This window comes from Mirounga angustirostris, unplaced genomic scaffold (genome assembly GCF_029215605.1).
Source record: "Mirounga angustirostris isolate CCGP_5_RB_7025 unplaced genomic scaffold, mMirAng1.0.hap1 SCAF_17, whole genome shotgun sequence".
Taxonomy (NCBI): domain Eukaryota; kingdom Metazoa; phylum Chordata; class Mammalia; order Carnivora; family Phocidae; genus Mirounga; species Mirounga angustirostris.
In genome coordinates this window covers 6,507,306-6,521,030 of record NW_026991725.1, presented here as the reverse complement: position 1 = coordinate 6,521,030, position 13,725 = coordinate 6,507,306, and the positions used below count along the sequence as shown (strand labels likewise).

Sequence of the window (13,725 nt, the reverse complement as noted above, 5' to 3'; positions counted from 1 at the left end):
TAAACAGACACGTACTACACTCCCATTTGAGAAGGCTGAATGTTGTAAAGATGCCAGTTCACTCCAAATTAATCTATACACTAATGCAAAATCAAAACCCCAATGGGATTTGTGGTAGGAGGATCAACAGTTCATTCAGCAATGTAGCTACATGAACATAGTTTAAAAAAACGATAGAAGACTTGCTGTACAAGTGTCAAAACATACTCTAAAGCTATGTAACGGGATGAATTAATTAATTCAACAGAAAACTTTGAAAAAGCTAGATAACCCAAATAGGAACATGTCAGAGACATGTGAAACAGATATAAAATAAATTGTATAGTATAATTCCAGGTTTTTACAAAAGCACATGTATCTACAGAAGCACAGAAAAATCAAAGACCAAACACCAATCTGTTAAATGTGGTATTCTTTAAGGCTGTAATTAGTAAGGCTTCCACTTGTTTTATACACATACATTGTTTGAATGTTGCGATGAACATAAAGAGAAGAGAAAATGAGAGGTTAAATAAACAAAAGTGTTCTAGGACCAGAAGAAGATCTAATTTACCAGGAACAGGAGAGCTTTCTGAGGAAGACTCTTTGCCATCATCTATTATCAGAACATCAGGATCTTCAACTGCTTCTGTTTCTACTTTACATGTTGTACTCAAGGCAGTTTGTTTCTTCCTGGATGTTTTAGAAAGAAGGCCTTTACAAGAATCTAGCTTTATCCCAGTGGAGCTGTTTCTTTTGTCAAGCTCTTCTGGTTTCCCATTTATCTTTTTTGGACTTTGTGAATACTCATTTGGTTTTTTTCTTTTTGACTTATGAATTTCCGTTTCCACTCGTTTCCTTTTGCTTTCTTTTTGGTTGACACTGGGCTCTCGTTGTGGACTTTCTATTTCAGAAATTACAGAAATGCATGTGCTTACTAATCAACGAAAACCAAATTTTAATATCCGACCATCTTAATGTCACTTCAAAATATCCAATAATCTTATTACTACAAAATGAAGAAGAACCAAATGTGGCATACTGAAAGCAAGCAGGCTATCTTGTTATTTAGATTGCCTTTTATACAAGCTATGTAAATTCAAATGATCTCATCTAAGGCTTTCCTTTAATGAACTATTAATATCTTAACATAATTAAAGCTGTCTTTGGGCTCGCATCTGTGGAAAACAGCAGGGGCCAACACTGCACTGAATAAGATGCTTTACTTCAGTTGAACAATTTTCCCTGCCAACCATAAACAATATTCTCTGTGGACTTGCAGGAGTCAATGACCAAGACTTAATGCTTTCAAAAGCAAAATGTTAATGTAAATGATAATACTTATCACTAACCTTGTTTACGATGACACTCAGAAAGCACCTGGTGCTCACTTCGTTTTTTTAGAAGCAAAGAAAAATATTTCCTCAAAGAAAATTCAGGATTTGACCACCTAATTTCCTGCAGCAAAAGATTTCTTACTTCTTCAGTCAAATCTTTCCTTCTCTCCACAAGCTACAATAAAGAATAAAATGCTCAATAACAGACACTGTCTATTTTTTAAAGATTTTTATTTTTTTTAAAGTAATCTCAGGCGCCTGGGTGGCTCAGTCGGTTAAGTGTCTGCCTTCAGCTCAGGTCAAGATCTCAGGGTCCTGGGATCGAGCCCCGCATCAGGCTCCCTGCTTGGCGGGAAGCCTGCTTCTCCATCTCCCACTCCCCCTGATTCTGTTCCCTCTCTTGTGTCTCTCTGTCAAATAAATAAATCTTTAAAAAAAAAAAAAGATCTCAGGGTCCTGGGATTGAGCCTGGCATCGGGCTCCCTGCTCAGGGGAGGAGTCTGCTTCTCCCTCTGCCCCTCCCCCTACCTGCTCTCTGTCTCTGTCTCAAATAAATAAAATATTAATAAGTAAATAAATAATAAAGTAATTCCTGCGCCCAATATGGGGCTCACACTCACAACCCTGAGATCAAGAGTCTCTTGCTCCACTGACTGAGCCAGCTAGGTACCCCCTACACTGTCTATTAATACTAGTCACAACTACTTTCTGTCTATAATAAGTCAGTATTAATGCAGGAGAAGCTTTAGTGACTAAATACAACCTTGACAATGAAGCTGCATTTGCATACTTTTGAAGGACTTAGTTCATATTTTTTTTGTTCCCTCTTTCAACTTACACATTAGATTAGAATGCTGACTTATACAGTATCTAAATGTGCTATATAATCTAGTATTCTTTTGAAATTGGCTGCCATTAATTATTTTTTTGGGGGGGGCTACCATTAATTCTTAAAGTGTTTCTAAAGCTCTAGGAATATTTAAAAGAAATGTCTACCCCAATCGGGATTTATTTTTTAAAACTGGATTCTAGGGGAAAAAATGAACTTCAGACCACAATAGAGTTCCAAATTTTTTTCCCTTTGAAAGAGGTGAAGGAAACACCCTGCAAAGGATGAGCTCTCCAGTACTTACCCCAACAGCAGACTTAGTACTTTTAGAACTTGAATTCAATGTTGAAAATTCACCAAGAGCAAGAACACATTTTGAGAGATCTAGTACTTTAGTATTCAGTTCTTTAAGTTTGGTTAAGAGAGAGCAAGTAGGTGGTTTCAAATGCCACAAATGGGATCCTAAAGAAAAATAGAAAACAAATATCTTAATTACTTGCGTTCACATACATCAAATGCCAAATATGCAAACATGAAAAGACTTGACAACTACATAAACACAAAGATCCCAGAACTCAGTGAGCGCACAGCGAACCCATTCTTTCTGTGAACAAATACAATTTATAAAAATTACTGAGCCTTCTGTTCCAACTGTTTAAAATAACCAAGCAAAAGCAACCTTTCTTTTCTTTTTCTTTATTTTTTTAAAGATTTTATTTATTTATTTGACAGAAAGAGAGAGAGCACAAGCAGGGGGAGCAGCAGACTCCCCACTGAGCAGGGAGCCTGACATGGGGCTCGATCCCAGGACCCTGAGATCGTGACCTGAGCCGAAGGCAAACGCTTAACTAACTGAGCCACCCAGGTGCCCTCTTTTCTTTTTAAATCAACCTTGCTACTCAGGGTAAAAATTTCAGGGGCTGTTGGCATCCTGCTTTAAAATTTAAACTTTGAAGTCAGACCTGGGTTCAAATCCAGACTGTGCCACTTGCTAGCATGGGCAAGGTCCTAAACCTTAGTTTCTTCTTCTCTACTATGGGGGTGGCAATAGTCTACCTCCTAGAGTTGTTATGGAGATTAAACTAGTCATGCATACAAAGTGCTCAGCAGAATGCCAGATACTAGTAAACCAATGTGCAATAACTCTTAAGGTTCTAAAAGAGATTCTCTCTGTGCTTGCCTCATCTCCTCATCTACAAATATATATGCTAAGTTTTACAGTAGCACTCTGGTGAAAAAGTGTTTATTAATATCAGGGAAGAAAAACAGAACTAATTTCTATAGTTGAATATACTATTAAAAAAATGCTGTAGGGGCGCCTGGGTGGCTCAGTCGTTGAGCGTCTGCCTTCGGCTTAGGTCATGATCCTGGAGTCCCGGGATCGAGCCCCGCATCAGGCTCCCTGCTCTGTGGGAGGCCTGCTTCTCCCTCTCCCACTCCCCCTGCTTGTGTTCCCTCCCTTCCTGTGTCTCTCTCTGTCAAATAAATAAATAAAAATCTTAAAAAAAAAAAAAAGATGCTGTATAAAACTGAACTGGTGAAAATAACAAGAAAGGTTTCATCAACTGACTGGCCAATGGCTGAACTAGGGAAGAAAGGGAAAGTAAAACATCATTAGAAAGACTGGCTAGGAATTTGCCTGTATAAATGGGAGGATGAGAGGCGCCTGGGTGGCTCAGTCGGTTGAGCATCTGATTTCAACTCAGGTCATGATCTCGGGGTCTTGGGATCGAGCCCTGTGTCGGGCCCTCCATTCAGCGGGGAGTCTACTTGTCCCTCTCCCCCTGCTCATGCTCTTTCTTTCTCAAATAAATAAATAAATAAAACTAAATGGGAGGCTGAAGAAAACTCAAAAACTACCAAGGTCAGGGGCGCCTGGGTGGCTCAGTCGTTAAGCGTCTGCCTTCGGCTCGGGTCATGGTCCCAGGACCATGGCGGGGCTGCCTGCTTCTCCCTCTCCCACTCCCCCTGCTTGTGTTCCCTCTCGCTGTGTCTCTCTCTGTCAAATAAATAAATAAAATCTTTAAAAAAAAAAAACAAAAAACTACCAAGGTCAGAAACACAAAATGAAAAGAGAACACAGAATATATTTCATGAGTAGAGGGAGTGCATTAAACCAAACCACAAAGCCAGTTAAGAAGAATACAAGGGCTTTTGTGCTGGCAAAGAAACAAAACAAAACAAAAACAAAAAAAACACCTCTAGGCAGGGACAATGATGAGAAAGATATAAAGCTTTATACACTTTTGGTAATTAAAAACTAGATAAGTAAAATAAGATTGTGGTTGCTACAGCATTTGAATCCAAACAGAAGCAGGTTCTGATCAAGCTAAGACCACTGTGCAAGTGGCTTGTGCAAGCAGCTCACCCTTGTGCACGGTGCATGTGAGGAAAGGGTGAAGTGGAGCATGCAGCACTGCGACTTGTTACCTACTCCAGCAGATATTTATACGGTTTGAGAGAGGAAAAGCTGTTCTGGAAAGGAGGCAAACAGACTGCCCTTGAACATTCAACAGCCCATTGGAAAGAATAGAGCTGGAGCTCCTCTGAGAAAGTCTTAGCAATCATCTGTTCACAAACAGGCTACGTGTGTAAAGAGCACTGCGTTCCATTTAGAACACAGTGCCTCTCTGGAGAACAACATCCGCTGGGGTCCCACCCATGTGCCTGTTCTTCACCAGCACAGGGGGTGCACAGCGGCTAAGGGATGAGGATGCTGCTGGCTCTCTTGCCCCGACTGAGCAACCTCGGAAAGTGGGTACAAGACTGAGGAAGAAAGAATGAAACACATCCTTCGAATTCCCACTAAAATCCCCTTAAGAATTATCTTTAAACCTTAGCCTCATTTTAAGTCAACTTACGGTTTCACGTTACTTCCAACATTGAAAAATATTTCATTGTGACAAACTCACCATCATCTCTTTGTCGTACATGGACGACTCTCTGGAAACCAGCACTCGCTGCACTGTACACATCTAATGCAGCAGCTTTCTTTGCGATCTGTCGTTTCAGCAAATCCGGCAACCCACTCATTAGAAAGTCACGCTTTGCTTTAGTATATGTGCTGCCGAAGCGAGCACAGTCACGCTTTGCTTTAAACTGCACATCATAATCCTGAGACTTTTCGGATGTATCTTGACTTTCAAGAAAATGATGTGAGAGAAGAAAGCTAAGGTTATACACACTTAAAAAAAATAAACTATAAAACACTTTTAATTTAATTTGAAAAAATCAGCCTCCTGAAATGTTAGCTGGTCAAATTCATTTTTGCTTATCATAAAAACAAGTCTATCAGTTGTAAGAAATTAAGTAAAAATAAGTATATATAGAAAAATCATTTGAAGGACATCCACCAAAATGTTAACAGAGACTATCTTTGAGTGGTGAGTTTTTTCCCTTATGTCTTTTGTCTTCTTTTTTAAAAAACAAGCATTTATATTATAATCAGAAAACAAAATAAGTGTTATATTTCAAAAAGTTATTGCAAAAATTTCTAATGTGATACTGTTTCCCAAATAATAGCAAGAACATTAGGGCCTTTACTACTGATGCCTCAGTTTTACCTGGCTTATCTTCATATTGCTAATCATAAGAGTCTTGACCTCAGTGGGAGGGAGGTGAGGGGGTAGGGGAGATGGGATGCTGGAGTAGTGGAGGGGGGAGAGTGTGGTATCACAGCTTATTTGCCCTTCCTAGCCTGTCATATACAGAGTGAGGATTGTCATATTCTCTACAAACAGAAATTTGGGTTGGTAATTAAAAAGAGGCTACAAAAACTTCCATTTCTCGTTTCCTTTTCTATTTGAGAGAAATGAGGGAAAGATGAGATCTAAAGCCAGAGTGAAGGAATTAATCTTAGAAAAGAGGTGGTGTACCTTTTTTACTGTTAATTGGAAGGAAGGAGGAAAAGATGGTTGAAGCTGTAGCTAAATGAATATGTGCCTGGGGTGCCTGGCTGGCTCAGTTGGTAGAGCATGCAACTCTCGATCTCGGAGCTGTAAGTTTGAGCCCCATGTTGGCTGTAGAGATTACTTGAAAATAAAATCTTAGAAAAAAAAGAGTATGTGCCTATAACAGAAGGTAAACTTTAAGGTAGTAATGTAAAAAATATACATATTATATATATGTTATACAATATGTGTTATATACAATTATAAATAGTTTGGGGGGGGGTGTGTGCGTGTGTGTGTATGTGTGTATTTCCTAGCTTTATCTGCTAAGAAGGCCTAGAAGCATTGATACCTCAGGAGCAATGAGTAAAATAAGCACCTAGATCTTGGTTTCTAAATACCATCCTCCACTAAAAGGAACCAGGGCTCTGTGGAGAAAAGGCTGTTTTACAAAGCTGGGACAGGGCAAATCAAAGATGAACCTGGAACATCTTCCTGTTTCAGAAAGTAAGGAATGCTGAATAAATGACGGGGATGTGTCAAAGGGGCACAGAAACCAATCTGAAAGCCTCCCACTGGCTAAATGAGAAACAATCTGAGTATCAAAATAAAAATTAATGGATTAAAATTCCATAAAAAAATGGGAAATAATGAATAAATGAATAAATAGGTAAATGAGATATGTAAAAGCACTTTCTCATAGCAGCCAACAAATAGAAAAACAAGAGATAATCAGCAACAGCTAATCACCATTTGACAATGATCACAGTGTGGTTAATCCAGGTGGAAACCATCAATGTTAATGCTAATAACTGGAAGTCTGCTGAAGAACAAGATATTGGCATTATCTTAGAATGCCTTCCCCCAAATATGAATCAGTTTCAAAGGGAAAGGGTGAATTTAAGGTGGACAAATACAGCAGATGTCAAGAGTCCAGCTGCTCAAGGTCAGCATCACTGGTGAGGAAAGGGGTTAAGGTCACATACACCACTGTATGTGATGTACTGAGAAGAGCAGAGTACCATTTCTGTGGTAATCCTGACAAGAATGTAGAACTGTAGTCTCATAGTGAGGAAGTATCAGACAGACCCAGGTTGAGAGTCATCCTACAACACACGCAGTCTGTGCACGTCAATAAAAACGGTCAAGGAAATGGGAAATCTTGGTGAAGGGGATATGGAGTTCTTTGTAGTATTCTGGCAACTTTCTTGAAGTTATTTCAACATAAATTATTTTTTAAATTCTTTCATCGCACACCAATTTAGGAACATAAGAATAATTCTAATAAACTTTAGTCCAAAACCAGCAAATTTCTTCCTTCAAACAATTCTACTGGCTAAAGCAGATGCATATAAGATGAAATGGTAGACTGTGGGATCTATAGGTTAAAAAAAAAAATCAATTGTATTTCTATATACTACAAATCAACAATTAGAAAATAATACCATTTACAATAATATTAAATACATGAAATACTTAGAGATAAATTTAACACAACACGTATAAAACCTCTACATTGAGAACCACAGAAATTAAAAACAAATAGAAAAAAAAAACAAAAAACAAATAGAAATATATACCATGTTCTTGGATCAGAAGACTTAATATTATTAAGATATCAATTCTCTCACAATTTAATACAATCATTAGCAAAATCCCAGCAGAATTCTACATGAAGTTCTTAACATCTTTATTCACAATAGCTTAAAACTGGAAACAACCCAAATGTCCACCAACAGGAGAAGAGACGGACAAAAGTGGTGTATCCATACAGTGGAATACTACTCAGCAAAAATATAACAATGAACTACCGATACATAGTTGACCCTTGAACGTGGGAGTTTGGGTGCCAACCCCCTGTGCAGTCAAAGATGCATGTGTAATGTTTGACTCCCCCCAAATTTACCTACTAATAATAGCTTACTGTGGACCAGAAGCCTTCCTGACTCACATTAACCGTTGATTAACACATAGTCTAAGTTGTGTGTATTATATGCTATATTCTTTACAATAAAGTAAGCTAGAGACAAAAATAGTAATAAAGTCCTAAGGAAAATACATTTTTACAGCACCATAATGTAAAACATCCATGTAAGGGGGCCTGCGCCATTCAAGCCATGTTGTTCAAGAGTTGACTGTATTTGGGGCGCCTGGGTGGCTCAGTAGTTAAGCGTCTGCCTTCGGCTCAGGTCATGATTCCAGGTCCTGGGATCGAGCCCCGCATCAGGCTCCCTGCTCCGCGGGAAGCCTGCTTCTCCCTCTCCCACTCCCTCTGCTTGTGTTCCCTCTCTCTCTGTGTCTCTCTCTGTCAAATAAATAAATAAAATCTTAAAAAAAAAAAAAAGAGCTGACTATTTAAGGACATGAATAAATCTCAAAATCAGCACACTGAATGAAAGAGGCCAGGTTAAAAAAAGAGTACATATGATTTCACTAATAAAGAATTCTAGAAAATGCAAATTAACATAGAGAAAAAGAGATTGGCACTTGTCTGGGCTGGGACTAGAAGGAGGACTGCTGGAGGGCATGAGGAGTCTTTCGGAGGGCAATGGAAATAAATCCGTATCTGTATGGCAGGGGTGGTGCATTCACTACGTATCCAACTGACAAAGCTCATCAAGCTACATGCTTTCAATAAAGGTGACTATATGTAAATTATACCTCAATGAGGTTTAAAAATTTAACTAATCGATTAAAAATAATAATAAAAGGTAAAAGAATAAAAAATAATATACCACTGTAAACCTATATAGAATGGCTAAAATTAAAAAGTCTGAAATGCCAAGTGTTAGGGACTGGAACTCTCATACACTGCCCGTGGGAATGTAAAATGGAACAACCACTTGGGAAAAAAGCTTGGCAGATTCTTATAATGTTAAACATACATCCACCCAGTGACAGAGCAATTCCATTTCTAGGTATTTACTCAAGAGAAATGAGAACACTGTTTACACACGTGTATGGAATGTTCACAGCAGCCTAATTAATAATAGCCAAATACTGGAAACAACCCAAATGACCATCAATAAAAGAATGGATAAACAAACTGTGGTATATTCATATAAGGAATACTATTCAGCAATAAAAAAGAACAGACTACTGATACATTACCCTGACTGAAAGAAGCCAGAGACAAAAGTGTACCTCCTGTATGATTTCATTTCTATGAAATTCTAGAAAAGGCAAACCAATCTAAATCAACAGAAAACAGATCAGAAATTGCACGGGAGTTGGGGGCAGGGATTAACTGCAAAGAGGCACAAAGGAACTTTTTTGAGTGTGATGAAAATGCTTTCTCTTTATTGTTGGGGAGATTACACAGATGTGTGCATTTGTTAAACCTCAAACTGTTTACTTGATATTGTATGCATATGATTGTATGTACATTATACCTGAATAAAGTTGATTTTTAAAAAAGCGTGTGTACTGAGCAAAAGCAATTAGATATAAAAGAATACATATATAAAGTTTACATGAAGTTCTGAAACTGACAAAACTAATCCATGGTGACAGAAATGAAACTAATCAATGGTGATGAAATCAGGATAGTGGTAACCTTTTGTTGTGGTAGGATGGGAGTAACAGAAAAAGAGTAACCTTTCAGGAGTAAAAGAAATAGGTTAAATCTTGATTTAATGTACTTTTGAAAACCGTTATGCTGAAGAATGATGCATTTAACAAAGCCAGTGAACCAACAAAACAGAAACAGACTGATGACACAGGAAACGAAGTGTTGGCTACCAGAGTGGGGAAGGGGAGGGGGCAGACAAAATAGGGGAAGGGGATTAACAGGTACAAACTTCGAGTCATAAACCAGTTAAGTCACGGGGATGAAATGTACAGCACAGGAAGTACAGTCATCAACTGCAGCAACTTTCTGTACAGTGACAGATGGTAACTTATCATGGGGATCTTTTTGTAACGTATAAAAGTATCGAATCACTATTATGTACATCTCAAACTAACAGGATATTGTATGTCAATTATACTTCAATACAACAAAGATTTGTGCATTTAACAATATGTAATTATACCTCAATAAAAGTGGAAGAGGAAAAAATAACCTGAACCATGATGTCCCTAAACCTGGTCTTCTGCCATCATGCCATACACTTGCACAGGGATACCAGAACTAAAGTGTCATCCTCACACCTTCCTCTCTCCCAGCCCCAGCCCCCAGATCTAATTAATCATTATGGATTTTGATCTAGCAAACTGATCCAGCAGTCAGAATAAACTTTCCAAAATTCCAAATGTTTATGTCCATACCTGTGTTTAAAACCCTCTGACTGCTTCTTATTGCCCTTGGTGTAATGACAAAATTCTTGCACATGGTCCAAAGGTGCTACGTGGGCTGGCATCCACCTCTCCAGTTTAATCCTACATTTCTCTCCCCTCTGCTCTCTGTGCTCAAGTCACACAGGCATTCTTTCAACCTTCTCTATTTGCCATGCTCCTTTCAGCTACAGGGACTCTGCAGACTATTCCCTCTGGTTAGAACACTGTTCCACCCCAATGAACTCCTGCTCATCCTTCAGTTCAGGTGACATTTCCTCAGCAAAGCCTTGCTTGACCAGACCAAATCCACTTAATACAAACTTTAGTAGAACTTGGTACCTCTCCTTAATACAACTGCAATTTTTCATTTGTTGGCCCAATTAACGTTTAATCATAGATTATCTTTCCTCTAGAGTATAAGCCTCATGAGGACAGAGAATGTGTCTTGTTTTGTTCCCATAATATTCCCAGTGCCAAATACATTGCCTGGTACATAGTAGGTATTTAAAGATTTTATTTTATTCATTTATTTTCACTTATTTTTTTTTAAACCCCCAGTGTGGGGCTCAAACTCATGACTTTGAGATCAAGAGTTGCACGCTCCTCGACTGAGCCAGCCAGGCACTCCATAGCAGGTATTTAAATATTTACTGAATAAGTTCATAATCAGTTCTTCAGTGATTTTGGTTTGTTTATTTCTCCACGGTTTCATCTAGAAATGGGCCACAAAGTGTCTGATCTTCAAATTGCAGTTGTAGCACTGTCAATATCGTCATCTTTAAAAATGCATTTAGTAAAGCCTCAAATGATAACGTACATGCTTTCTCATCAAAGTAAAGGAAAAAATACAAAAAACATTCTGTAAGATACTTCGGCATTTAAAAATTTGTATTGGACTGACCTGCTTTCATCAAAACCAAGAATAGGATCAGCTGTTTTTTGAGCCTTTCTGGTAAGAAATAAAGGAGCAACTTTCATTTTCCCTTAGAAAAATAAATACTTAGGTTAGTGTCAATGTTTATAATCTCTACTTACTTCCAGTTGCTTTCAAATTATACCTCTACCTCCTTAAACTTAAAAAAAATTAACCCATTTAACTTTTTTTAACCTTAAAAAAACTAACTTTTTAATTTAAAAAATTTCTATATAATGATCTGGTCTCCCAGTATCATTATCAGAATCTCCTGGCAACTTTTTTTTAAACTACAGATTCCCACAACCCACCTCCAGAGATTCTTAAGTCAATATGCCTAGGGAAAGGCCTAAAGATTTAAGAAATTTTTTAACTTACTCTGGTGATTTTGATGATCCATCAGGTTTGGGAACCTCTAAACCTAACTGAGGCTAAATAGATAGGTAGAAATGAAATAACCTGAAGGTACTCAATTACCTTTATAAAACTCTTCACTATCTTCTAACTTTACTTATTAAAATAAGAACACTTAATATAATTAAGTGTACACTGTAGAAGACAAGGAATTAAATTAAAATGACAGCATTCAGAGCAATATAATCCCTCTAAAACATTCTAATGTTCATCATAAACATTATCAAATTTGATTACCAGGTACATTTTTAGGAGTCTTGTTTAGTTTTTTTCCTAGCACATCATTCAGACACTGAAGTTTCTTCTGATTTTTCTCAGGATGCTTTAAAGAAGTACGATTTGAATCGATTATTATTACAGAGTCCTAAGACAGAATAAGAAAAACATTTTAAAAATGTCATGCAATTGATGTTTTAAAATATCAAAAGGAGGGGCGCCTGAGTGGCTCAGTTGGTTAAGCGACTGCCTTCGGCTCATGTCATGATCCTGGAGTCCCGGGATCGAGTCCCGCATCGGGCTCCCTGCTCGGCAGGGAGTCTGCTTCTCCCTCTGACCCTCCCCCCTCTCATGTGCTCTCTCTCATTCTCTCTCTCTCAAATAAATAAATAAAATCTTAAAAAAAAAAAAAAATCAAAAGGATTATGATGCTAGAAGCCATAGGTAAGATAATGACATTAGGAGCTCCATACCTCTCTCCATCAGACACCACCTGACTAATACAGAAAACATATAGTGACAATAGCCTACACTACATCATACAAGTTCACATATCAAAGAGTGGATTTATTATGACCATGGGTCTTCTTTTTTTTTTTTTTTTAAAGATTTTATTTATTTATTTGACAGAGAGAGAGATAGCGAGAGCAGTAACACAAGCAAGGGGAATGGGAGAGGGAGAAGCAGGCTTCTTGCCGAGCAGGGAGCCCGATGTGGGACTCGATCCCAGGACCCTGGGATCATGACCTGAGCCGAAGGCAGATGCTTAATGACTGAGCCACCCAGGCGCCCATGGGTCTTCTTTTTTAAAGAAGCAACCAACAGACTTTATTCCAGACAAAAGAATCAATATGACCAAACTATAAAAATTTTAGCTATACTCTTTGAAAGCTATACATCCTATAAATGTATTAGATGAAGTCTGATCCGTTTCCATGTGGTCAGCATACATTTACTGAGCATCTATTCTATGTCAGGCAATACAGCAGTACACAGACAGATGAAACAAGAGTTGGCTTCAAGATTACACCAGGGCTTAGGGGACAGAAGGAGAGCTAGTCTATAAGTAGGTAGTTCTGAAACAGTATGGTGAGAGCAGTATTGACCAAAATACAAAAAACCATGTAAGTCTACTTGCCTTGAAGGCATCAGTAAAGCTTTCAAGTGGAGGCATTATTCCTAATAGCCAAAAAGCAGAAACAACCTAAATGTCCATCAATAGGAAATAGGTAAATAAAATGTGATATATATCCATACAATGGGGTATTTGGCAATAAAAAGAAATGAAATATTGATGCTACCACATGGATGAACCTTGAGAACATTATGATGAGTGAAGCCAGACACAAAGGACTGTATCTTGTATGTATGATACCATTTATATGAAATGTTCAGAATAGGCAAATCTATAGAGACAGGAAGTAGATTAGTGGTTGGCTGCGGCTGGGGGAGGAGAGATTAGGAAGTGACAGCTAAGGGGAATGGAGGTTCTTTTTGAGGTAATGAAATGTTCTAAAACTGTGGTGATGGATGCACAACTGTGACTATATTAAAAGCCAATGGGGCGCCTGGGTGGCTCAGTTGGTTAAGCGACTGCCTTCGGCTCAGGTCATGATCCTGGAGTCCCGGGATCGAGTCCCGCATCGGGCTCCCTGCTCAGCGGGGGGTCTGCTTCTCCCTCTGACCCTCCTCCCTCTCATGCTCTCTGTCTCTCATTCTCTCTGTCTCAAATAAATAAATAAAATCTTTGAAAGAAAAAAAAAAAGCCAATGAATTGTACACTTTAAATAGTGAATTGTATGGTATGTGACTTATATCTCTATAATAAAGAGGGGTTTTTAGGGGGCGCCTGGGTGGCTCAGATGGTTA

At 38.3% G+C, this 13,725-nt stretch overlaps 1 protein-coding gene across 3 annotated transcripts in view; it reads right to left on the bottom strand.

The window, feature by feature from the left end:
• ATAD5 (ATPase family AAA domain containing 5) overlaps positions 1 to 13,725 on the bottom strand; it is a 47,900-nt gene that overhangs the window by 21,729 nt on the left and 12,446 nt on the right. For all 3 annotated transcript variants that reach the window (XM_064583577.1, XM_064583578.1, XM_045889431.3), the window contains exons 5-10: positions 11,878 to 12,004; positions 11,215 to 11,296; positions 5,058 to 5,284; positions 2,450 to 2,607; positions 1,332 to 1,491; positions 554 to 883 (exon numbers count right to left, since the gene is read on the bottom strand). In XM_064583577.1, coding sequence (XP_064439647.1) covers positions 554 to 883; positions 1,332 to 1,491; positions 2,450 to 2,607; positions 5,058 to 5,284; positions 11,215 to 11,296; positions 11,878 to 12,004 — 1,084 coding nt within the window. The remainder of the gene's footprint in view (positions 1 to 553; positions 884 to 1,331; positions 1,492 to 2,449; positions 2,608 to 5,057; positions 5,285 to 11,214; positions 11,297 to 11,877; positions 12,005 to 13,725) is intronic.